At 37.9% G+C, this 27,330-nt stretch overlaps 2 protein-coding genes across 2 annotated transcripts in view; one reads left to right on the plus strand and one right to left on the minus strand.

The window, feature by feature from the left end:
* Positions 1 to 1,911: 1,911 nt before the first annotated feature.
* LOC129238824 (uncharacterized) lies at positions 1,912 to 10,574 on the minus strand. The gene is made up of 6 exons (XM_054874019.1): positions 10,177 to 10,574; positions 8,752 to 9,776; positions 8,558 to 8,680; positions 8,246 to 8,488; positions 4,168 to 4,292; positions 1,912 to 4,095 (listed from the first exon to the last, which is right to left on the minus strand). Exons 1-6 carry the CDS (start codon positions 10,346 to 10,348, stop codon positions 2,166 to 2,168), a joined length of 3,618 nt encoding a protein of 1,205 aa, XP_054729994.1. The 5' UTR covers positions 10,349 to 10,574; the 3' UTR covers positions 1,912 to 2,165.
* Positions 10,575 to 13,632: 3,058 nt separating this feature from the next.
* The window catches only part of LOC129237044 (ecotropic viral integration site 5 ortholog), a 112,716-nt gene continuing 99,018 nt past the window's right edge, over positions 13,633 to 27,330 (plus strand). Inside the window, exon 1 of the mRNA XM_054871431.1 lies at positions 13,633 to 14,255. The gene's annotated coding sequence lies outside the window, so the exon portion shown is untranslated. The remainder of the gene's footprint in view (positions 14,256 to 27,330) is intronic.

Raw genomic sequence — 27,330 nt, forward strand, 5'->3', positions numbered from 1 at the left:
CCTTGAAAGTCGATAGCAACATTTCTTTGTCTTTGCCCCAAGTGTACTGTAGTGGCAATAGCGGTTGTGTGCGCTGAGGAGGAAAGCAAACTGTCGAAGGTAACTCATAATATTTTGAGGTTGTTTGTAGTCGGAATTGGTGTATCATAGACTTTTACCTTAACTTGCAGCTTAACCACTTTTGGCCAGGTGGTGAAGAAGGTCGCCGTGGATTTAGTGGGGGAAAGTTGTAAGTTTCTCGCTATGAAGAAGCGAGAAAGGCAGGAGAGATAGTCGTTTACCTTGGCGCACAGGCAAATCTTCCTCTTCCGGATTCATCAATGACTCCAAAAGATTCGCGGAAGAGTAACCTCCAACCAATCTCCGTCTGTATCTATCCTGCCTCTCTATTCCTACCTCCCACTGTAATCTATCAGGGTTTACTACAATAGTCTTCCTGACTGACCCCTTGAACTTCTCCAACCCCGCACAAATCTAATCCAATCTAATCTAGCGAAGAAATCATGCAGCATCACCATGCTCTCTAACTCTCCCCCTCACACGCTCAGCAGTTAGAGAAAAACTGTAAATTTAAAACCCAAGAATGATAGAAAGAAGATTGCGCCCATCAGAGCGTACGTGACGTCACGTTTGCTGAGTTGTGCAGTATTGCCAAACATTTGCTCTTCTCAATAAATTTAGTACTTTTTTATACCCAAAATGCAAAAATTTTTAAGTTTCGTGTTTATTTCTGTTTTTTTTTTTAATTTAAAGCTACAGAAACCTTAAGTTAAAAAACAAACTATATTATTAAACAAGAAAAGGTTAAAAAAGGTCACTCTGAGAAGATTTTAGTTCTAATGAAAAATTTTTTACTCTTATAAAATTTGATAATTTGAAAGTGCAAATTTAATTTTTGGCTCCATTTAAGATTATGCAAAAATATTAAATGTCCCTCTCTCAACTCTTCCTAACATTCAAAATCTTTTTACACATTTTAAAAAGCCTTTGAATTTATTGAATGCGAATTAAAACCATAGAGGGGTAATCGTTTCTTCCGGTCATCAATCCTTAGTGAGACATATGACATTAAGAGTTATATTCATTGTAAAAATAAACAAGAAAATACTAAAGAAACCATACTGACATTTTTACAAAAAGAGTACCTTATCTAGTAGCATAACTTCAAATATAGCAAAAAAGTCGTTCCGTTAACAAAAGATTCTCGCTTAACAAAAAAACCTCATAAATTAAATTGTACATAAGCATAACACGTTTATTTAAAAAAACGCACATTTTAAAGACAATTTGTCACGCATACAAAGTTCTTTAAGTGATTCAATAAAAATTTGTTGGGTTATTTTCTTTGAATGGGCATTTTAGTGCATTTTTATATCCAAAGCTAGGCAACACTGCAATAGCGAGAGAGAGAGAGATTTGACTGCCGAAAGCAGAAGAACACCAACAACACCTGAAATCGCGGGCAATGCCACCAGATGTTAAAAAAAAGTAAAGCTAAATAAAACTGAGTGAATTATTTAAATAATTATTAAAAAATGTATATTTTACAAAATTATAAACATGACATTTTAATTAGAACAGCTAGAAAAATGTCATGAAGCAAGAACTAAAATTCCGAGACTAAATAACAAAAAAAAATGCTAAATCAAGTTACGAAAATGGTAATCTGGCCATACTGGAGCTAAAATCACGTAACTAGTTGTCAAATTCGCTGAGCGCAAAGTAACGGGACCACGATAGGCGCCATCTCATTATTCTTTCCATCATGTTTAAAACCTAATTCTGCCACCGGACACCCTGTATATATGTATGTACTTACTTTTAGAAATACCGTAATTTTCAGATTCAAAAATTATTATTTTAGCGTAAAAACACTTCTGTTTTTATTTTACTTGCAAATTGTACGGTCATTTGTGAGTAGTTACAAATAATTTTTATTTAAATTTTGCATTTTACATAAAAAAAACAGTATTAAATTATTTATTTTGAATTTAAAAAGTCGACATTTAATCAATGCTTAATTTCGTATTGGCGAACTAAAATATTTATTATGGTTTTTTATGCTTTGTAAACTTTGGTTGAAAACTTTTGTGCTTGATTTACTTTTCAGCGCTCGCTGATTATTACCTTAGTGGAGAACTGCCAACGCTTGGGCTTGCTTTTTACTACCAGAAATCGCTGCCACTATCACTTTGCCTTCTCTGAACTGCACCACCACCACCGCCACCAAATTGTGACATGCTAAGTAAGCTGCTGGATGAAGAACTAACATCTGAAACCCCTTCGATTGCCGGCATTGAGGCAGTGTCTATTTTAATGCCACCCATTGGCTCCTCTTCTTCCGCATCCGCTTCCGAATCGTCCTCTTCGGCGTCAGCGATTAAGTCAGCCAACTCAATGGACGAGGCAGACGAGGCCTCCGCCATACTGGCGATTTCAATCGATGACTCACTAATACTTTCTTTCAGATTATCTGCGTCTACGCGTATGGAAAAGGTTGTAGAGGAAATTGTTGGGACCAATGCTGTATTGGAGGCTGCAATATTGAAAGCTTGGTGTATAATTCCGGTGGTTCCTTCGTGCTTCGTTATACTCCTCACGGCGGAAGTTGTGTTGACGAAGGTATTTAATGGTTGCTTAGACGCCTCCTTGCTTTTTGAGGTTTGCTGCATGTCAGCGTTTTGGTTCGTCTCATTTTTTTCCACGCTAACACCAAGCAGGCGCTCTGCGGAAGTGCTTGGTTTTTCGCATGCATTTTTGGACGAATTTTCCTCGCTTTGACTAACTGTTTGAGGTTGTTCCTTTATTTCTCCTACTTCTTCATTCGAAGATATTTGTTCAAGTTTCTGTTTTTGCTGCATTTTCTTCCGCTCCTGCTGCCATTTTCGTTTCGTTGCGTTCACTGGGGTTTCAGTGAAAAGCCGCTGCATTCTTTCCATGGTTTCTATCAGCGTTACTGCGTTGGTAACTGGGTTTTTTGTGATGGTGATTCGCTCCGCATAAACATTTGCCTCGAAACCTGCGGTACCTGTCTGATTTGCCCCTTTGCTTTCCTCACTCAGCAGCTCCTGCGCAATTTTTTGTTCTATATTTCCACTAACGTGCGTGCTTAGCGGTTGGTCTGCTCGATTTGCATTGGAGCTGTCGCAATTTGTACTTTTATTAGGTAGATTTCCATCCCCATTTGTTGAGGTGGACGTTTCGGATTTCGCCTGCTTCGCTAAAACTTCCAACGAACTTTCGACATCATTTTCATTGCGCGCACCATTGACAGCCGCAACTGTTGCAACAGTAGGTGACATTGTTGTAGGTCCAATTACTGTTGGAATCGGTGCGTCTGGTAATGGTGGCAATGACTTCGAATTGAGCGTTCGTGATGTTTTTGTATTTGTAATTGTAGCTGGTGAATATGTGTTTATCCGCGAAGGTTCCTCACGTCCAGAAGCTGAGGTATTTGGAAGCATTTTACAACCTTTATCAAGCGCTTTTCCGCTGCCTCTTGCGCTCAGTGCATTAGCGTCGATGCCGCAATTTACGGCTGTTGAGCTTAAAGGCAACGTAGGCATCTGATGCGCTTGACCCGTGCAAACATTGGTCGGCGCCAAGTTACTATGTGAACCGCACCTGCCGAAATGTCGGTTGTAGTAAAAAGATTCGATACCCGACTCACAAAGCGCTTCATCATCATTTCTCCTTTGTTTGGTGGATAAAAAGTGGCAGCGCCCATCACTTTTGAATAGTTTTGATTTCGCATCCAAAATTGCATTTGGATATTTGAAATTAGGACTTCTATTTTCTTGGTCCGTCAAATCTTCCAAGCAATCTTTTGGCTTTACAGCTTTGTTGCGGGTCTTTGGTTTAACCGCACGTTTTTTAGTGTTTTCCGTTTTCAACTCGGAAGTCTTCTGTATACTTTTAAAACGTGTACGATTGTTTGTGCCATATTTTAGGCAATGTTTTTCTTTTTTATGGTTTTCTGAAAGACTGGACACAACTTCGCGCATGGTCTCGGCCTGCAGACGTTGACGCTCTAGATAATTACGGAAGTTCAACTCCAGCTGATTGCTTTCATTTTCAAGCTCTTGAATTCGCATTCTGCATCCAAAAATAGAAATAAAAAAATCAAATCAAACTCATGCAAATGCAATATTTCGTTATTTTACTAACCTGGCGTCGCGCACGATTTGGTCCACAGTGCGTTCTTGCTGTGCTATACTTTGTACCATTTTTTGCAGTTGCTTTTGGGTATTCACCGCATCATGCAAAACCGGATCTCGAGTTTCGGTAGGCTCCTTCAAGATATAAAGACTGGATTAATAATATTTTTTGTCGGCGAAATTAAGAGGCAGCCGGCGTGAGACGTTCCCACGGCAGTGAGGTCTGCGTTAGCGGCACGTTCTACATTGTCCCGGATTTATATCCGGCCAAGGACTGTCACTACAGCAGCATTCCCCGTAATGGTAATGATAATGGTTGTACAGGTTAGGCTAAGGCTTTGATGCACTGCGACCAGATTGATCTATTGTGCGCCCCTAATTACTTAATTATAATTATTTAGTATACCGAGGAATCGAACCAGCTCCTTAGAAGGGAGCAATTGTAGGTCTTCCTCCTTTAGTAGGTACAAGCTGCCAGGATTCTGTGTCTCCTGTGGCCCAATGCCTCACAGTTGGTGATTAGGCGTTCCATACACAGACTCCCCTTCATCACAGCAGAACCTTCATGATCTTGTACTAGATAATCCTATTGTGTTAAAGTGCTTATTACAGGCAAAGAGACCTGTAAGTGCTTCACAGAGTAATCTGCGTCCCTTTTCCCCTAGGGTTAGAGCAGTTTTTTATCCAAGATAATTCCTAGATATGTAACCTCTTCCTTTGGAGGTACCTCTGTTCTATTTATTCCCAAGGTGGATATAGTTAGATCCCTTTTCCTGCTAAATGGGATAATAGTGATTTTGGAAGGATTGATTGATAATCTTTCTTTTCTACACCACTTCGAGATTATATTTAAGGCATCCTGCATTAAGTCTTTTATGGTCCATTCGTGGTTGCCTTTAATTATTACAGAAATGTCATCTGCATATCCTATTGTTTTATTCCCTTTATTATTAAGGGTTTGTACGAGGGCGGCTCAATAAGTCCGTGACTTTTTGTATTTCTGACCTCTTTACTGAAAAAGAAATACTGCTCCTGTCAACAGGCATCTGTCAGTTGACTCCTGTCAAAATTTGAACGTGCTGCGTCAGTTAGTTTGTGTTTTACAGCTACCTTTATCAGGCTATCCAGTAATTTGAGGAGAAAATGGAAAAAACTGAATTTCGTGTGCTTATTAAGCCGATTCACCCTTAGAAACCCACTGTTTCGACTGTTGTTTGGTCTCTGGTGTGTGGTGATGGATCCATGTTTCGTCCACGGTTACAAAACGGCGCAAAAACTCCTCCATATTGCGATTAAACAACGCCAAACCTTCCTGTGAAGTTGTTACACGATTGCGTTTTTGGTCGACTGTGAATTACTGGGTAGTCTGATAAAGGTAGCTGTAAAACACAAACTAACTGACGCAGCACGTTCAAATTTTGACAGGAGTCAACTGACAGATGCCTGTTGACAGGAGCAGTATTTCTTTATCAGTAAAGAGGTCAGAAACACAAAAAGTCACGGACATATTGAACTGCCCTCGTACCAAATCGTTAGCCAGGATAGTCCAGAGCAATGGCTGTAATACTTGGGGTAACTTGCCTCAGAGAGGCATGTTGCTTACCCATTTAACAATTTCTGGATCGGCTCCCCTATTGGAGAATGCCACTTCTATTGTTTGGAAGTTCACGTTATCAAGTGCACCCTCAACGTTCATAAAAGCACAAAAGGCTATTTCCTTAAGGTCAAGGTCAAGGTCCTTTTTTATATCGCGAACAATTGTGTGTAGTGCTATAACTGTGGATATCCCTTTTTGTTATGCAAATTGCAGTTTATCTATCGAGATAACCTCCTCTCTTGGGTAACAGCACAGTAGCGTTCCGATGGCTTTCAACATGAAAAACGTAAGAGTGATTGGCCTATAGGATTTGAGAGATTCAGGAAGCTTATTGTCTCCCTTTGGTAGGAATAATACATTGACCTCCCGCCGAGTCTTAGAGAAATAACCCAAACTAAGACCCGAAACATTCCCCGTAATTGTATGAGGAATGTTTATGCTGCTACAACAACAACAAAAACTAAGAACACAATTTATTGGGTTGGGGAATAAGTTCATAGCGTTTCTATATTTTCTTTTATTTTACAACGATTTGCTTGCTGTTTGGCAAAGGGGAAGAATTCATTCGATAGAACTCTTTCTGCTCCACAAAACTATGTTAATTGTGTTTTTAAGTTATTTAATCTTTCATTAGTTTTAAGGCCTAGAAATGGAGTACCCAGGAGGCAAAAATCAACATTTTTGAAACCTGTTCTTCTTTGCTTTTCATCGAGGTCAAAAAGCTACCGAAGCAGCCCGGAACATATGCGACAGTGGAAAAAAGAGAGAGCTCACTTTAGCGCACAGGCCATCAATGTCATTGTCCGACGCCATTATCGTGCAATCGTCAGCGTAGGAGACCAGGAAGAGTCCCTCTGGTGGCTGGGGGAGCTTCGATATATAGAAGTGGAACAGCAAGGGTGAAAGGCTAGCACCCTGCGCAGCACTTTGCTTCAACTTTCTCTGTTTGAAGATTTGGTCTCTAAAAATCACTGACGAGTGTCTACCACTCAGGGATTGTCGACTGTGAAATGTAATCTAGTTCAAAGTTCAAAAATAGCGACTTGAACGTCGGTGACACGTCCCGCTGAGTAAAGCCTTCTGAATTTTATGAAGAACGTCTCAATCACCTTTGAAGGAGACGGTCGCCAAACCAGTCGTGAATTGGCGGAAAAAATGTAGCGCGATCATAAAACGATTCTCAATCACCTTCATGCAATGGGATTTACCGGCAAATAGGGAACCTGGGTGCCTCAAGAGCTCAACAAAAAAAAAAAACACAGAAAGTCGTCTTCAATTTGCTTCTCAGCATCTCGCCCGGCATCGAGCAACACGCGGTCATAAACAGCACTTTTTGTACTGAATTGTCACGGGAGGGGAGAAAAGGTGCCTTTACATCAATATGAAGGAAAGGAAAGCGTGGATGGCTCCAGGAGATACGCCAAAGCCGAGAGTCAAACAGGAGCTTCGTTCAAAGAAGATTATATGCGTTTGGTGGGACTGGGAGAGCATGGTGCACTGGGAAATGCTCGAAAAGAATGCCACAGTAAACATTGAGCCCTACATTGTCCAGATACACCGCGTGAATGAGGCTATTCGACTGAAAAGACCTCATCGACATGGTTAAACCATACTCCTTCACGACAACGCCAGGCCCCATGCTGCACAAGTCGTCCAAGACGCACTCAAAGAGCTCGAATGGAAGGTCCTTCAGCATCCGCCGTATGCTTGGAACCATGCACCGACCGTTTACTATATTTTTCGCTCTCTGTTCAACCATATGAAAGGCATTGCCTTCGATAACAAAGTGGTCCTTAAAAACTGGCTCAGCAACTTCTTTGCCACCAGACCAGGGATGGGGTACGGTACACTAGACAGGGCTAGTGACCATCACCACCTTCTTAAGCTCCCGACCACCAAATGCCGTAATCGGAGTCCAATCATCACCTACAGCAGATGAAGAGCTCCAGCTTCCCCGTGAGACCCACCTAACACTGGCACAATTACGTTCTGGATACTACAGCAGGTTAAACTCCTACCGATTCAGAATTAACCCCGACATACTAAACATATGTCCGGCATGCGAAGACACCCCGCACGACACTAACCATCTTTTCACATGCCCCTCAAAGCCCACTCACCTAACAACCCTCTCCCTCTGGACCTAACCTGGCGAAGCGTGTTTCCTGACCCTATTTGTAGATGATATAGCCGAGGACGACCGGTGATATACACTACACTAACAGGGCAAAGTTACTGCTACAACAACAACAACAGCTCAAATGGTGGGTCCTTCAGCATTCGCCGTATTTTCTGGACCTTACAAAGATCGATTACCATCTTTTCCGCTCTCTTTCGAACCATATGAAGGGCGCGTTAAGTTTGATAACAAAGCGATTTTTGGGTAACGGCATCAACAACTTGTTCGAGAGGTGAGACGAGGTTATAAAAGTCTTCCGTAAAAACGCTACGAACTACGCCCCAACCTAATATTAAAGTAGCATTAATTTACCATTTCTTTAACAACTGGTGGCGCAATTTTTTCATTAATTTCCGTTGCCGCATTAGCAACTGGTTCAGCTTCTATTTCTCCAACAGCTGCTGGCAAGTGCTTGGCTGCTGACTTATGATCATCTTCCATCTTTTGCAGTAACGCCGAATGACGAGACTCGAATTCTTGCAGTTGCTGGCCTATACTTTCGTTGAGCTTGCGCGCTTCTCTGGAATAATCATATGCTGGCAGATGGCTAAAATGCTGAAGATGATAGAGAAATCGAGATTAGGTTTAGTTTATTTTTCTCGGACTCATGACAATATTAAGTACCTCCATTAACTTCTCCTTGTATTGTATTTTCAGTAGCTGTTTTTGATGCTGCAATTTCTGCTCGGATTCATTCCGCAAGAGCTCACGTTGTCTATTGAGCGCCTTTTTGAGTGAAACTTCTATCTGAAATTATTATTAATATTTTATAAATACTTTAAAGTCAAGAATTCGAAAAGTAAAGTTCAAGCGCATACTCTGTCCAAAAACTTCTGGCCGTTCTTTGTATGCCGCATCTCGTGCACCCAATCGGTGTAGGTCTTCTCTTCAACAGGCCTATTTTCCTTGCCGCCTTGAATGCGACCGCAAGAAAGATCCACCTGCACTGCCGCCTGCGTATGCTGTGGCTTATGGGGTTCAGCATTTGGTAGTTTATTTTGCTTCTCATTGCTGGCAATCAGCTCTCTCGAAACCGATCTGAAACTCTCGACGCATTTTGAGAATTGTGCCGCTAGCGCATCGACGGCTGACACAACGGCAACAACTTGCTTGCTTTTGCGCTTTGTGTGTGTCATTTGCTTCAGTTGGCTGGTAATCCGCTCAAGACTGCGGTTTAACTTATCGTACCGACGCGTTCTTACAGATTTTGAGAGGCGCGTGCTTGGTAGCGCGTAAGGCTGCTTTCTCATCTCTTCAAACTGCTCAGACATTTCTTTCACTTTAGTCGATAGGATCATTAAGTACTTGTTGAGATACTTTAAATGACTACTTGGCATCTCCGTTTTTGATTTTCGTGCTTCAGGGCTATGCTGTGGTGGCAATATTCTCTCCGCTTCATATGGCGCAGTACTCATTTGTGCAGTTTGTGTTCCTTTCGTGACGGCTTCTGATTTGAAAGAGGCTAATTTTCTAGCACAATCCTCCCTTTGCCTCAATAAATATCGCATGATCAGCATCAGCAATGAAACATTTTTATTACTTTCATATTTTCCTATTATACTATTTTTAAACGCCGCCTCATTGGAGGTTTTATCAAAAATTGCTTCTAGGATTTCCTTAATTTCATCATTTGTGAAACGGAAGTGCTGCGCATTTTCAAAATCCGGCAGGGTATTGCGAAACGGCACCTCAGTGCAAAATACTGACAGTGAAAAATGGCAGTTTTGTGCATAGAGAAACTCTGCCACGAGTGTGTTGAGCGCCAACACCAATGGCGACAAGGTCAGACGCTGCGTAGAACCGCCGGTGGTGGTTGTGGTTGTTTGCGCCAATATTTGGCGGCCTGCAAAAGCATAAAAAAATTATTTGGAGTTTAACAGTCAAAATTTAAAACTATTTTATGCACTGCTGTAACGTTGCACTGCTGTAGCATTGCACTGTATTACCGACTATGTACTACCGACTATCGATAAGCGCAGTTGCTATGGCAATGCGGTGCAAAGAGCGCAAACAGAAAATGTAAACAAAACCAGTTTATGAATGAACATCAACTGCTTCTGAATTTATTCCTTCAATGCAATTCAAACATGCGTAATTATAAAGCTCATATTTTATCCAAAATGCGTAAACAGCAAAAAAAAAACAAAACCACTTTATGAATGAACATCAAATGCTTGTGAATATATCCCTTCAATGCATTTGAAACGAACTTAGTTGCTTAGTTAATATTTTGCTGTGCTCACCTAATGCAGTTTTATTAAAGTTTAATATGAGATCAGTGCGCAACTTTGCTTGCAATGCCCGCGCCACATCGTCGCGTTCCATCCAATCACGAAAATGTTTTTCGAACTCTTTCACAGGTATTTTAGACAAATCCGCTAGATTCGCCTTCATATCCATCTCCGCGTAAGCCATTTTTGTATAATTCCACACAAATAGTTTTCTTTATTATAAACTTCAACCTTCTATATCTAATCAGAATTTGTTCTTGTAACAATGTCGAAAAAACCATTGACACTTTTTTGAAATTTTGTACGTCCACTCCAAGCCAATTTGAATTTGTACAGGCCAAATTGTTTGCGCAATGACCATCGTCTCCTTTCACTCTCTTTTCACTCTCTCTTCAACCACTCAAAATCAAATGTCATTGCTAAGACAAATTTCATAGGGTGTGTTCAGTGCCTTGCCATTCACTACAGAAATTTTATGGGCCAAATAGCCACATACGTAAAAGCAAGGTGGATTTATTAAGGTGACAGCATTCACCCAGCTGAATTTTTCACCGTAAGTATGGCTTACGTCAAAATGATATGCTTTGTTTGTATGTATTGGTATGTTTACATTCGTATGTTTACATTTGCTTTCTGATTTTGACGTGATGGTTGGACCAAACGCAACAACAAATACATGTAGAGTTTTACTTATATGTGTTTGCTGTCACCTGTAATAAATTCGCCTTGCGTACAAGTAACTAAAACTAACCGTCAACGTGTAATATTTTTCGCTTTTTTGTGTTGCTCAAATGTTTGAAAGAATTACGTCATAACTTAATTGCAAAATTATGGGTTTTTGTGCACTTGAGGTTTGCAAATCTAAGTTATTGAGCAAGTTTTTATCAACTTCCTGCACGCACATAAATTTAGCGATACAAACTTTTTGATTTGACCGGAATAGCATGAATTTTCGGTTGCTTCGTTAACGACCGCACCTCAAAAATGTGATTACCTATCAAATTGTTTGCAGCCTACCTTGCAGCAATAAATACAACTGAATTTTTACAAGTCCTACATGTAGAAAATTTAAAGACGAAACTTAAAAGTGTCAAAACACAGTTAGACAATAAGATAAGACACGTAATTCACGTAACTTAACTTAATTCTTCACCCAATCTGTCATATGAAAAGCTGAGGTAGTTGCTTAAAACTTAATTTAACTTAAGAAACTTAAAAATCCGCATATTTCATATTCTTAAATTTTGGTCTTACGTAATTTGAGAGCGGTGAGAGAAACGGGCTTGCCATATCATAGTTTTTGTAATTCTTAAAATTAAATGTATGTAGACATATAGACGAGTCCCACGGTCCTCGCACTTTGCCAAATTTGTCAAGTTTCCCTGATTCTAAATAAAATATTAAAAAAAAAATCGCATTCCTCACACCCAAAACCTTATCCTTTCCATCCTTACTCCCGCACAATAGTCAACGCATTATTTGCATTGTGGCTGCTAAAACAAGGAAAAAAACAAACAGTTAAACTTGGCATCAGCGGCGCCAGCAAGAGGAAGCTGGCGATCGCGGAAATAGTCCAGACACACTAAATTTAGCGAAGCCCTCAACCATCTGTGCGATCCTTCTGCAAAAAAATGTGAAACACAGCAGTAAAGAAGGCGTTTTTCCTAAGCAACGACAGGTGGGCATTTCCACCACTTAGGACTGGTAGCGGCAGGCTAATCACCTACCCTGCCAGAAATCAGCTTTTTTTTTATTAAATTTCTGTTATTCCATTTCTTTGTAACATTTCACTTTATTCAAAAGCAAATAAACTTGACTTGTCATAAGTGTGACATCTCGGCCAGAAGTTTGCTTTTTTCTTCGTCGAATGCATCATCTTCTTTAATCGCTTTATGCTTAATAGAACCATAATAAATAAAGCGTGTTGAATAATCGTAACCAATTTCTTAAGTTAGGTTAGGTTATGTTGACCTGGCTAGCTGAAAGCCATCACATAGATCTATTGGTCTTTAGTGTTACCAAATGGCGCTAGACCTTCACGTTTCTTTGTAGTAGACATCTTGTAATACGACTGAGTCTTTTGCGAATCTAAGTAAACTCTAAAGCTGTAACCGCGTAGAGGTATTCTAACTTCTCATAACTGTCAATCTGGTTCTGGCTTACGCAGAGCAAGAGCATAGCATTTCCCTCTATTCCAATTCATAGAAAAATCCGCAGCTATCGTTGTTTGTAACTTCTATCTTGTATGTTTGCGCAGCTAGAAAATTGTGGTCTGACAGTAAACCTACGATAGTTTTGCTTGCTTTTATAGACAGAGCTAATACGATTCTGGCCGATTTCTTAAGTTAAGTTAAGCTAAGTCTACACCAACCGGGTTTTGAAAGCTTCATTACAAAATTTCAAAGCATATTGAAAAGGTAGTAAGAACAGAATTAAAAAATTTTTGATTTTACTCACTACAATTTCAAAATTTGTAGTATACAGTAACTTAAGCAAAATTTGACAATTAGAAAGCAAATAATGGCAAAATCAAAATTGCAACCCTGTTGCTGTTACCTGTTCATTGCGCCTTGCAAGATACCGAAATTTCCTATTGGAAAATTTCTAGAATCCGAAACTGATGTGCTCCAAATTACGTAAAGAGATATTTACAAATAGCGGATTCTGCTGTTTCCGTGGCGCCGCAATTTTATGGCGGATTCTTATAGAACTCGACAAAAGAAAACGAATTGAAGGAGTAAAATTTTTTGATATCTCGCAAAAATACTGTGGATTGCGTAGCCGGAGTTGGACTGATGAGGGCTATATTTTTGAAGCGCGGCCAAAGGCCGCCCACGCGAAAAGGAGTTCGAGATATCGAAAAATTTTACTCCTATATTTTGTCTTATCTCGCCGAATTCTATCGAAACTGAAGGAAAAATTATTATTATTATAATTTTTTTTTATTTAATATCTCGGAAACTAAGCGCGATATCAAAAAATTGTACTCATTCATTTCGTTTTTTTTGTCGAGTTCTATAAGAATCCGCCATTAAATTGCGGCGCCACGGAAACAGCAGTATTGCCTACAAATATGTATATCGATATATACAAAAACCAATTCCTGGAAAGATTATTCAAAATTTACTAATATATCATATATATAATGGACAATAACTATTAGGCTAACATTTTACCAATAAGCGTCTTAAAAATAAGTAATTTAAAATGTGCGGATAAAAATTGCGAGAGCCGGCATTACCATTTCGCTCTGCTCTCATGTATTGACTGAACTGAGCAACTGACAATGACGTCAAAGAAAACATGAGAATCTCTTCTAAAACAAATAATTCAAAACCACTTTTATTTATCGTTTTCTCGTTCATATTTCCGATTGCATAGAGCCATCGCCAACGAAACGCAATGGCAATGAAACAATCGAATCAGAAAAGGCCGAAAGAGGAGAGCAGAAAATTTGTTGTTTAAAAAAATCAAAAACAAGAAATTGGTGAAAACGAGCGGACGTACTTAGAGCTAGTGCAGATACTCGTATTGCAGTTTGTGAAAATTATTTGTCTAAATTTATATGCCAATTAATAAAAACAAAAAAGAAAAAAAAAATCTGTAATCATTTGCAACGAAGAATAATTAAGCAAGCAAAAAATCGTTGGTGTCTGTGCAGTGCGCGAGTGCAAGTGTTCGCAGAAAATACATCAGATGCGAGTGGAGTTGGCAGTGCAAAAACGAATTGTGCAAAATGTTGGCATTGTAAATGGGAGAAAATCGTATATGAAAAATTATAATAATTTCTGCATTTTAAGCTGCCTGTTTTAAATAAAGAAATATGCTCAAATTCTGCTGAAAATTGTTATATGTAATTTTCTCCAATTGGGAGCGGTGCAAGTGAATAGAGAAAAACAAACAAAAAATTCAGGAAGGGCAGAAGAAGCAGCATCACGAAAAGCATTCGTTGCTGATTTCTTTATGATATTTCTTATTGGAGAAGAATTGCTGATTGGATATATTATTTCGCAAACAGTGCGTGTGTGTGTGTTTGAGTGAAGAGGAATTTTATATCAATTGGAATTGGTGGTTAACGAGTATTTGGAGTGGTAAGTGTGGATACACCTGAAATTTCGGTTATCATGACAAGTGGGATTCGCAAAATTTTATTACATTTGTTGTTGTGGGTGTTGTCTAGCGCATATACGAGTATATTGGAATATGGGTGGGTAAACGGTATATACTTCGTTAGTGAATTTCATTATAAAAACAGCAAAAAAATTTTAGTTTTTTGCAAAGATTAATCGCGTTTAGTTGGTGAGCGCACTGGAGGGGGAGTTAACTGGTGTGTGTAAGCATCTTGAAAATTGGTTTGTGTACTATAAAATCCGCAACCTGTAATTCGTTTCTGCGCTGCTGTGTGCAGAATTTCATTCTAAATTAATTGCTCAGTTTTCTTTTACGCTACTATAAAATTGATGGTTTTCATGTTCTGTTTGCTTAACTCTTTCAATTATTAAGTTCTCAATTAAATTAGGGGTAGTGGTCGGCAGTCACCGCGATAGAAGCTACACCGCTGGTGGCAATCTAACTAAATGTGTATAAATATATATGTATGTATTTAGGTATTTGTCTTGGCATATATATATGTATGTATAGATATACAGGGGACTTCTCAAATTACACGTAAAGTGAAGATACTGCAGTAATACACCGCCAAAACGTCAAAATATGCCTATTTAGGTAGATTAAATTGAAGAGTTTATGACATCGGAAGTGACAGCGTGTTTGTGTCATCGATCCAAAGATGTGTAAAAAATGAGAAAATAGCTAATTTTAAGTTTCGTTTTAAATTTGGTGACACAGGTAGGTGAAACGGCCAGAGTGGTACGGCACTCCCCAAGTAGCACTAAGGGGCGCCGTTTTGATACTTCGTGTAACTAATTTTGAAAAATTTGAGTTAAAAAACCAAGTTGTATGTTATCGCAGGGTAGAGTTTCTGAGTAATACATATAAAAATCTTATATATATATATGTATAAAAATTTAACTGAGTTTCTGAGTATATTTATGATGGGAAGACTGAAAAATTAGGCTGTCGATCTAAGTTTGCCTTCAAACCAGTTAACAGAAAATCCTAAGATTTTCCGAGATATCTTTAAAAATCGTATTTATGGTCCGATTTGGCACAAATTCAAAACATACACATATGGTCATTAAAATAGGTACCCCTAGTTCATATGGAAAATTTGCGTTTTTTAAATAAACAATAGCAGATATTTAGTTGTATGTGGTTTTTTTTCATAGATTAATAAAATAAAAATAAATAATTATTCAAAGATCTTTTAGAACTTAAATTATTGGCAATAGGAATAAAAAAAATAGAAATAGACATGGATGCGATACAAAAATCACTTATTAATTTTATTAAAAATGCTGTTTAAATTATAGTTGTTTAACCACTGTGTCCACCATGACTGTCAATGACCTTTTGTATTCGATTGATAATCCTACGGCAGGTTTCTATGGAAGTGAAATAGCATAGTTCTTTGATTTTTGAAATAAATCACACTTATTTTTGAGTGTTTCCTTCCGATTCGCCTCTTTTAATTTCCCCAAACGTTTTCAATGGGGTTTAAGGACAGGTGACCGATTTGGCCAATCCATAACTTTAGCATTATTTTGTAAAAACCATTCCAGATAAAATCTCTAGTATCATTCAAGCCCTTTCCGAGCCTATTGAACCTGTGGCTGGTGTTAAATAAAGGTGTTCCTATCCCCTCTTCTATTTTTAATAGTCATTGACGACGTTCTAAACAACACTCTCGATACAGGAGAATTCTCTGGAATCCTATCTGTATGGAGCACTTAGACGACTTTGAATTTGCCGTTGACATCGCACTCTTGTCACGGAATGGCGGACACATACAGAGCAAACTTAATGACCTAAGATCCCAAGCCAAAAACATTGGACTGCGCTTCAATGTCGGGAAAACTAAGTTCATAGAAATCAACACCTTGCTACGAAACAGATTCACGATTTATGGAGAATCCATTGATATTGGAAACAGTTTCACCTGCCTAGGAAGTCAAATTACCCTGGACGGTGGAGCAAAAGACGATATCGATGCGAGAACCAAAAAAATCCGAAGCAACTTTTGCAAGCCTCGAAAAAACCTGATTTTCCAAAGAGCTGACAACGCATACCAAACTACGATTTTTTAATTCAAATATAAAATCCCTCCTACTATGTGTCCGCTATATTATGATAAGAGTGCGATGTCAACGATATAGTCGAGGTCGTCTAAATGCTCCATATAACCGATGTCTAAGAACAATTCTCCGTATCTGGTGGCCCGACAATTAGATTTCAAATGAACAACTCCTCACTCGAAGCAGACAAAAACCAATCGCCATTGAAATAAGTTTATTCCCTCTTGGCAAGAGTCACAATTAAATGATCAGTAGTGCAAGTCGTTTTCTTTTTGCCACCAAATCATTCTGTGGATTGTTAGGGCTTACGGACAATTACAACAAAAGTTTTTAGACCGTCCTAGTAACGCAGCGATAAATTTTCTATGATTTTTGAAGTGAAACTTTTTAGGCGTCGATGGACGAGTGAGAATGGAGAGTAGGCCATGCAACGTTTTGGGCATTTTCGTTCCGCGAGAGAGAAAAAAGATATAACGTAGAGGAAAAGGAGAGAGAGAGCTATACCTTACATATATCTTAGATACATTTTAGGCTTTTTTCCTGAGTTTTTCCTTGTGGTTGCTAATTTCTAGTGAGAAATAACACTGTCTACCTTTTGGCGCTTGTTTGTTGGAGCAAACTTGTAGGAAATATATATTTGGTGCCTACTTTTTGGCTTTATATTTTCTTGATGCCTACTGTTTGGGGCGTTTTTTAGTCTCAATTTTTTTGGAGTTTTTTTTGTGGTGCCTACTTTTTGGCGCTCATTTCCGTTTCCTGGCCAGTGTTTGTGCGTAATATTAAGTGCTATCCATTCCGGAGTCGGATTTATTGGTATTGCATTCGGTAATTTGTGTCGTGGTTGCGGTCCTGGAATCGCTGCGTTTGTACGGGTGATAAACGCTCGGAGTAGTGCGCGTTGTTGCCACGGTTTGTGTGCGACGTTTGCCTACACCAGTCGGCCCTTTTCTTTTTTTGTAAATTTTGTACATTTGTATTCTCTGCAAGTGTTGTGAATTTATTTAGATATATATTCTTTCTCTCTCTCTCTCTCTCACACACACATTCTCTCTCGGGTCTCTCCCTCTTTCTTTGTCTGCCTTGAAAGTTTTTATTCTTTTCAAAGATTTTTAACAGGCCTCCGCTGCTCAACTGCGCAATACTGCACACGACTCATCTTTGAAAGAATTTAATATTTATTATATAATGACTATCTAATTCGCGGTTTTTTCCTATTTTTTTTTGTAATATTTTTTTTATATTTCTTTTTTTTAAATATTTTTTTATACTTCTTATTTTTTATTTATTTTTACCTCTTTTCACTTATTTAATTAAAATTTAAAAGTTATCACCAAAGTACATTAGTTTAGTGGCCACGCAAATTTACACTTTATAAAAATAACCCTTCTGCGCAACCAATAACGCATTTTAATATAACGGGTCTTTTAACCAGTTAACTGTGATTGACGAGTATACTCGTCAGGGAGAAGTGGCAAAATTTTGTGTATTGACGAGTATACTCGTCATGCGTATAAATTAGTGACCATTGGCTATTTAAATTACAATTTTTGAGAAAAACAACACATATTCTCAAATTTCAAGATGTTTAGAATATTTTGAGGCTATGCCGGAATAAAGCAAACAAATAGAAAATATAAACAGTTTGAGATGATGGCATGCTTCCCCGTATGCACTGGTTGAAAGAGTTCACCAGTTCGCATAATGAATTTATTTATGTGCGATGATAACGTTTTTTAGATGTTAACCTAAAAGGGGCAAAGGCAAAAGTCAAAAAGTGGATTTATAAACTAGAAAGCTAACTCGTGAGTGTTAGTGCATATCTTACCAAGTGTCGGCGGTTCTTATCAAATAAGCACAGTGCAACGTAAGAATTTCAAGTGCGTAAATAGTATAAAGTTATCCAGAAGTTCTGTAAATTACTATTTTTTTATTTTTAGTTCATTAGTCCCCAATTTTATAAAATGAACCCATCTTTTTCATCCAATATCTTACCAGCGCAACTTACTCTGTGATTGACGAATATACTCGTCATAGCTCAATTCTGGCGACACTAAACTGTGCGCACTTTTAAATGGGAGCGCCACAGTTAACTGGTTAAATTCACAACAAAACAGTGATGCCGTTAGCAAATAAAATTTCAATAACAACTTCAAATTTTTCCGAACTGCACAAGAAAATCGATAAATAAAAGCAGCGTACCTATTTTAATGACCGTATGTGTATATCAGTTACACCAAGAAAAACATTTTAAGCCAAAATTGATTAACTCGCACCGAATATATAACAGACTAGCGCATACCTGGTTGAAAGGTTTTCGTCCCATTTTGCCTACCGCTAAGAATGACGAGCATACATTTACACTCAGCTACGGCGAGAAGTATCATTTAAAAACCATCTTGAAAATACTCTTAACTGATAAAATCACCGATAATGATGAACTGGTGAAATCACCGTACATTTCATCAAGGTTCAGCGTATATTCTATAAAGATTTTCACCGGTTTTCAATTAAAATGAAGCTTACAAATATCTTAGCATATCGAAGAGCATTTTGCGCGGTTTGTTCCACATTGTTAGCGTCTTCTCATCTATAGACACTTGTCGACAATTTTTTAAACAAAAATCGCTTTCTAAGTGCCCGCCGGAGTGTTTGTATCTATGCAGAAAGGGTTTACTTTGAATAAAATAAAATATGGGGCTTCGCCAAATAATATATTCTTGTAATTTTTTAAAACATCATTTTTACTTTGGAATGCACCTTGATGATAAAAAACTTATTTTCGTTGGTGCGCCCTAGGGAAGTAATAATTTTACAGTTTACAAGATGAAAGCAATAACAAATTCTCGGTCTCGTGTCCACTTTACGCCCTAAGCTTTTATTTGCCACCGCACCTTGTTTTTTACAACCATTACCTTTCTCCTTAATGCTCCAGACACAGGCGTTTTTCCCCTCTTTTTTCTCTCTCTATTTTCTGTCACTATTTCTACACCTGCCACTGCATCTTCCAGCGCACAGCGATAATCCAATTTTAGTCGCACCCCTCACATCACTTGTCCACAAATTTTATTTATTTTCTTCGCTTCCCTACACTCCAACTTATCTCCAGACTCACCGACTACATACACTCATACATATGCATACATTTATCATGCCTGCTCTGCTGGCTTACTAGAGAGCTCAACGCGTTTATCAGCTGTGCTTGGCTGTTGGCTTGTCCTAGAGCTTCGTGCCTCATGCTTTTTTGCTGGGTTTTGCGTTTGCTTCCGCTTCAGATATGGCTGATGGCTGATGGCTTTGCCCTAATACGTCGTTCCACCAGAGCGGGCATATACTTACATACGTACAAGTTCGTGTTTAACCAGTCCGCTATCCTTTAGCGTATGCGTGCATGTGTGTGGGTATGCTGTGAAACACGCCTAAGCTTGCGTGTGCTCACCTCATAGGTGAAGAAGGGTTTTAAAGGACAACTGCGGAAAGTAAAAGGATTGGCTCTTTTGCATTATAAACTTACATTTGCCGTACAAAAAACGTAAAAATTTCCACAGAAAATGATGTCGGGCAGTGAAGTTGAGAGTCGGTCGCTTGTCATACCACTTGTCGTTGTTTGAATGTACATATGTGTGTAGCTGTGTGTGTAAGGAGTGGTAATTAGAATAAATTATATAGGTATGTTTTTTCACATTTCTTATTCATCAATAATTTTGGCAAAAAACAAAAAAAAATTAATTTAAAAAGTGAAATTGTTTGTGCTTGCCGTTCACACATATGTACATACACAATTCCCATACATATTTACTTAATTGCCCAATGTTGCTGAATTTGTTATTTGATTTCTGTGAGCTGCGTCATAACTTTTGTAAATGTGAATGTATTATATATATTTTTTTATATATGTATGTGTGTGTTTAGTTAAATGTAGCTGCACTGGTACATTGAACTCTCCAGTCATTAAGTTCATTGTCACAATGAAAAACTAATTCATAGTTTATTACTTTGGAAAGAGAAATTTTGCTTGGCAACGTAACTTTGGCGCAACTACTGAACCTTTTTGTATTTGCATTTGTGTATGTGAATGTAACATTTACAAAAATACGTTATTGATGGTTTGCGAAAGAAAATCGATGCATAAAAAAATGGCTGTTTGTTTTTTGATACAAATTGAGTGATGAGAGAAAATAGGAACTGCTTACCGGACATCATTACTACCAGCAGTAAGCTAAGTTTTATAAATTGCGTTGTATGGTGAAGTGCTGAACATGGCCAAGCAAGCGTTGGATATTCATATCAACTGATAAACCAACCAAATTCATGCCTACTATATATTTACCTATATCATTGAAGCTTTTTTGATATCGGGCTGTTCGGAAAGTAATTTTGTTTTTTTGTGGTGAAAATGAAAGACGATCTTCGTATAATGAATAAATATTTGATTAAATTGTATATTGACCATTCTGATCACCTTTCAACAACTTTTGCCATCTTTCTGGTAGTAGCTTGAGTCCACGCTCATACAATTATTGACCTTTGCTGGCAAAACACTGATCAAGCTGATTTTTGACGTGCTCATTTGAGGTAAAGGTTTTACCGCCCAAAAAATTTTGCAGTGACCAGAACAAATAATAATCCTGGAGAATATGGTAGGTGTGGCAGTACATTCCATCCAAGCTGTACAATCTTTTGGCGAGTGACCAAACTTGTATTGGGTCTCGCATTATCTTGGTGGAACACTAAACCTTTTCTGTTGATTAATTCTGTCCTTTTTTATTGAAGTGCATCATTCAGTTTGTCCAGCTGATGACAGTCGACTTCCGAATTGATGGTTGTGTTATCCGGTAAAAAACAGAGAGTCAGCATCACCTTTTTTTGATGGGTGTCGGCTTTTGAAATGCTTTGAACCAGTTCAGCTTTTCTGCTCCATGATCTCTTGCCTTTGACATTGTTATATACAACCCATTTTTCGTCCCCAGTAATGATGCGCTTCAAAAATAGATAATTTTCGTGATGTTTGAGGAGTGAAGCACAGACGTCAACGCGAAGTCACAAATTTCTCTCCGTGAGGACATGGTGAACCCATATATCGAGCTTCGAGGTTGAACCCAGACCTTTCAGGTGGTCATAAACAGTTGAATTCGATAAATTTAACCTCTCACCGATCTTACGTGCTGCTCTTCGCTGGTTTGCATCAACTAATGACTTTATCGCGTCTTTATCAGCTTCAACCGGCCTTCCAGAATGTGGTGCATCTTCATCAAAATTGCCGGATCGAAATTTTGCAAACCAGTTCTAGCACTGGCGTATTGTCAACAGATCTACTCCATACACATCGGTTAATTTCTTTCTGGCGTGAACAGCATTTTTATTTTTTCTATAGTAAAAAAGTAAAATATGACGAAAATGCTGCTTATTCCCTTATTCCTGTCCGTATTTCAATGGGCACCCACCAAAAACTACTGCGTAAAATCAATTAAACTTATTCACACACAAGCCTTGCTATATCAGTTGTCAAAACATATAATGACAATGCGACTTAAGTGTGAAGTTAGCTGTGAAAAAATACAATTAAATCTTCTGTCGTGAAAAAACGAAATTACTTTCCGAACAAGCCAACAGCTTCCCTACAGTCTCCTTTTATCACTTCTCTCATTATGACTTTACACGATGTCAAACGTCGATATCTATGCGGATAACGCAGGTTATGTTAGGTTGGACTTGGTTGATGCTGTAGATTGCACATAGACCAGAAATTTTTCCATAGTGATATCAAGTGTTTGTAAGAAGAGTTTAAGGACTTTATATTTTGTCTTCAATACTCAGCTTAGATAATTTAAGAAGCCTGCAGTGGCCCAGTAGGTGTTCCAGATACGTATCACGGCAGTGATAACTGGCTGCTGGCGCATAGGACAGCAGGCAGCCAAAATGGGCATCTCTCACACACTGGGCAACACACACTGCCATAGTTGTAATGATGCGGAGAAAAAGGAAACTGTCTTCCACTTCCTCTGTGAATGCCCAACCATATGGAAGGCAAGGATGTTCATCCTTGGCAAACCGCTTTTTGAAAACCTCGAGAAGCTGCCCTGCATAGACGTAAACAACCTTATAAGGTTTCTTAATCGCACAGAGTGGTTAAAGTCGTGAAAAAATTATCGTATAACTTGTTGGTAGCGATGATGTGGCAACAAAATTGTGCGAAAGCACTAATTGGATTCTTGGTGAATCACCACTTCAACCAATCAGATACCGCGGTAGGCGCCGAGGGTACATGGCCAGCGAAATTGAGAGTTTTTTTGACATTTCGCTTTCAACGTATTTCGTATTTTCGTCTTTTAATTCAAGTGCACCCGTAGTCAAGTGAATGACCAACTAAAATTACCCGCTTAAACGTGAAAAACACTTAAGGAAAGCCGCAAAAAAGGTCATCGTGCAAATGAACCAAGATTTTCGAAGACTTCTTTAACGGGTTATATACAGGTAGAATTTTCAAAAAACTTTTTTTTTTCTTAATGTACATATATTTAAGAATACACACAGAAAATTTAATATCGTTCCGGTGAAGATTTTCACAAATTTGAAAAGGCGTTTCAGAGTGCTTGAAAGGGCTTTTCAAACCTTAAACGCGTTTTTTCTCAAAATGGTTTAGTCTCAAATTTTAAGACGAGCTTCTTAAATATATTTTTAGTAAGTAATCGTAGGAGATTTCTCACTGATAAATATTTTTTTTTAGAAACAATTTAATTTTGGTCAAAAATCGATTTATTATTGAGAAACCGCCATTTTGTCAAACAAATTTATTTTGCTTATTCCTTCGATTATTTACTAGCTTTAACATTACTTGAACGAAATCTGTTTGGTTTCATAATATCAGTGGATCCAGTTCCGAGATATAGTGGTCACCGCAAACGTTTTTTTTTTTTGAGAGGAGCTCCCAGAGATCAGCTGTAGCTCCTTTCCAAATAAATATTAAATATTAATACTAAGTCTTAAAATAAAGTTAAAAGATCAATAAATTTAAAAGTTTTTTCAGAAGCGCTTTAGGCTACGTAAAAACAGAGCTAGACATACAAGGTGGCGCAAAATTAATCATCCAACTTAGTTTTTGAATAAATTGTTTACTAAATAAACAAAGCGATTGCAGCGAAAGCAGCGACACGCATGAATGCCATATCGAAATGGAAAAAGTATCTTGGCCATTCGGCCATACTGAACACGAACACTGTTATCTCTTCCGACATAGACTATCATGTAAGTCTTCCATCACCACCCTTGCTATTCTCCTGTTCACTCCCAACTAGGGAAGAATGGAAGACAAATCTTACCGAAATCGATGGCCCTCTGACTATATATACAGATGGTTCAAAACAAGACGGCAAAGTGGGATTTGGAATCTTTTCCAATTCCCCTCACATCAATCTATCATTTAGATTACCCGACTACTGTAGCGTATTCCAAGCGGAAGTATGCGCTATCTGGTATGCTGCGAAAACTCTCTTAGAAAATAGAATATCACTAGAGGATATCCGCTTTTTCACTGACAGTCAAGCGGCCGTTCGAGCACTCAGCTCCTCTTATACCCACTCAGATGTGGTTCGATATTGTCTCTTACCTCTTAACGAGATAAGTGTTCAGAATTCTGTCCAAGTTATCTGGATACCGGGTCACACTGGATTCGAAGGTAACTGCAAAGCTGATGAGCTCGCGAGAGCTGGAGCTGTGCAATCAAATGTTAGTAACTTACCCACAATCCACATTCCGCTCTCAACATATAAAATGATCATTGATCGAGAATTTCACAGCATTGCTGATCCGAGGTGGCGAGTGGAAACTACTTGCGTTACGACCAGACAAATCTGGCCATCCTACAATCTGAAGCAGACAAAATCCCTTATAAGTCTTTCGAAACACGAATTAAGGCATATAATATCTCTTATCACCGGCCACTGCCTTTTGGGCACTCACGCACGTCGGCTCGGGGTTCCTCAAAACGACCTGTGCAGATACTGCGAGGACGAAGATGAGGAAGTATCGAGCAGGCATTTGCTGTGCAGTTGTCCCGGCCTAGCCAGAAGTCGACTAGCTCTTCTAGGCTCTCCAACAATTGACAATCTTTCAGTACTCTCGGACCTGAAAATCGAATCTCTCATTAAGTTCTCGAAACGAATTAATATTTTGAAGCAAAATCTATAATAAAAATCTCGGTTAGGTGGGGAAATCATATAATATAATGAGCTCTAGAGCAACACAACGGACCCAACTTGCGGTCTATGTGGCACTCCGATGCGGGGTCACCATTAAACCAACCAACCAACCAAAAAAACAAAAAAAAAAAAAATAATTAATAAAAAAATTAAAAAATTAAAAAAAAATAATTAATAAAAATTTAACTTTTATTTTAGTTGTGTGGACTTGTAAGAATTTTGCAAGGTATTAGTGTAAACAGTTTTTAATTCACCTCAAATGACAGTAAAATTGTTTTTGAATAATTTTTCTAATAAAAAAAAATATGATTTTAAGTGATGGAAATCAAGGCCATAGTAGCCGTAGCTATAAACTTATTGTATTTCATAGTTAACTGTAAATACAATTTTCAATAAAAAAAAATTAAAAAAATTATAATGTTTTAACAAGCTTAACTTCATTTTGCTCGAAATTATAGCAATAAGGGTGTTAGATAGTGCAAACATAAGGTCCTCTGGACACTGCATACCACATAGAAAACAGTTCCCAGTTTTTTTAATTGCTCTTTGCAGCGCTATGACCCACATTTTCATCTTAACTTAAATAAAAACTTAAAAATATTATTTGAGGTCGCTTAACAGTAGTTTTTATAGTTCCAAAACTGCTTATAAATATTGATGCATATATATAAACCTGTGTGTATGCATATTCTAACTCTTCATTTGTGTATGCATATTCTAACTAACATTTGTGAATAAATACTTTTCTAACTTTTTAAATTTCCTTATCTTTTAATGAGAGAAAAAAAATCATATATTTGTGCGCTCCCATTCATTCCATACCTTCAATTGAATTGAATTTTCACAATTATTGTTCTATGTCGCCGGCTGCGCGTGATGAAATCAGATATAAATTAATTACTCATGAATTTCAGTTTTCCGTTTCATTCACTGTACCAGAACAACGCGATTTATGGAAATTTACATTTTACTTTGATTTTTTTCATTATTGGTAATATTTTAATATTTATTTATTTTAAGCTTTTAAATTTCTTAATCGGTTTATATGAAAATGAATTACTTGTTTATTATCCCCTTCACGAAAATATCAGCTGCTTGTTTTGGTTTATTATTCTGCAGAAATTTAATATGAATTCTTCTCGTTACGTGGCATTAATTTGATCTGCAAAATAATATAACACAAACAAATATTTCTCTAAAGCGGTTCAATAAAGAGATCATACGACATTTTGGTAATTTTTTTAAACAGCGGAGGGGAGTTTCTCTTACCCTGATTTATGCCAGCTAGAAAAGCTGATCTTGGCAACAAATGAAATGAAATGAAACCTGCTTATTTGGCAATTTGTATGTGAAGTGATTTATGTGTGGAAGCAAACTACTACCATTTGCCCATAGGAAGCAAATGAGGCAAAAGTATATTACCTAAGAATTTCGTGCGATTCAAATAAAATAAAAAAAAAGTTTGTTAGTTTTTTTTATCTGCAGTAATCTTTTTTTGATATTGTTTTGCTACAAAACTTTGTTCAAGCACAACCTTCTTCAAGCGGCACTGTTCGAACCCCGTTGTTAAGCGTTGAGAGTCAGAGCAGTGGAAAGCTTTTCTTTGCGAAGTGCCTATGTGCCTCACGACCAGACGCATTCAGGGTGCAAGCAGGGCTTTAGTCTTCAGTGTCCCAGTGAATATTTTTTTGAGTTCTTAATTTTATTATTTGGCCTCGGGTGAAGATCTACCTTAAATTGTTTTCCAGCTCTTTTAATTCTCGCATCTCTTTTAGAAGTTCATTGTTGTCTTGACGCCCATAGAACTTAGTATTATTTATGAAACGAGTTTATTCAAATGAACCTTTCTTACTTCGTTTGAGTTTCAGCTCGCTTTTGAAGTATTTATATGAATGTAAAGTTTGGACGTGGAAAATGAATTGGACCCATGATCAGAGGAAGAATATTTCATCACAAAACCTACAACGCAAAAAAAACCTGAACAAGTTCTCAAATTGCATCTTGAGTCCAAAAATAGAGAAGGTTTAGCATAAATCTTCATGGCGATTTGAATGGGGTTTGCACTTCGAGTTTATGGTCTTTTGTGCCCTCAACTCATCGCAGTACCTCATGCGAGTCCAGTTTGCTTAATAAACCTAAGTTAGAGCTGGGTTGGACTGATGTGCCTTTCTTCCGACCGAGATGTCTCAAGATGGCGATTTAATAGCAGTATCTCATTGGATGAAAATATATTTTTAATTTTCATTGGGAAAACATAGTAAATTGAATTTTTTGAAGCCGATCATCTCGTCTCGTTGGTTTTTTTTTTTTTTGGATTGTAAAACTTTTAGAGAAACTGAACAATATATTTTTATTATTGTTGTTGCAATAGTATAAAACAATCCCTATAAATTTTTCGGGAATGCTCTTGAAGGTCAGTTCATCCTATCCTTGAACGGATCTAAAGATCCAGTTCATTACGGTAACGCAGATCCGACAGCGATGGCAACGTAGTATAGATTCTCACTGATCAAGGTAAGCGTAAGTCTCCGAAAGAATTTCCCACACGCCCATAGTTTCACTTTCAGTTCAGAGAGTAGCAATTCAAACTCAGAGAGTTATAACTAACACTCAGAGAGTTACAATTAAAGCTCGGGATTTCTATTTTAAAGTCAGAATTTCCATTTTAAGTAAAGAAATTTAAAATTTAAGCTCAGTATAGGTAGTTCTCATGCGAGGCTTTGAATATCTTTTCACTGGGGGGGAGTTTTAAGTCGGGGGTCTCAAACCCAGCCCAC

Source organism: Anastrepha obliqua, chromosome 2 (assembly GCF_027943255.1).
Source record: "Anastrepha obliqua isolate idAnaObli1 chromosome 2, idAnaObli1_1.0, whole genome shotgun sequence".
Classification (NCBI taxonomy): Eukaryota; Metazoa; Arthropoda; class Insecta; order Diptera; family Tephritidae; genus Anastrepha; species Anastrepha obliqua.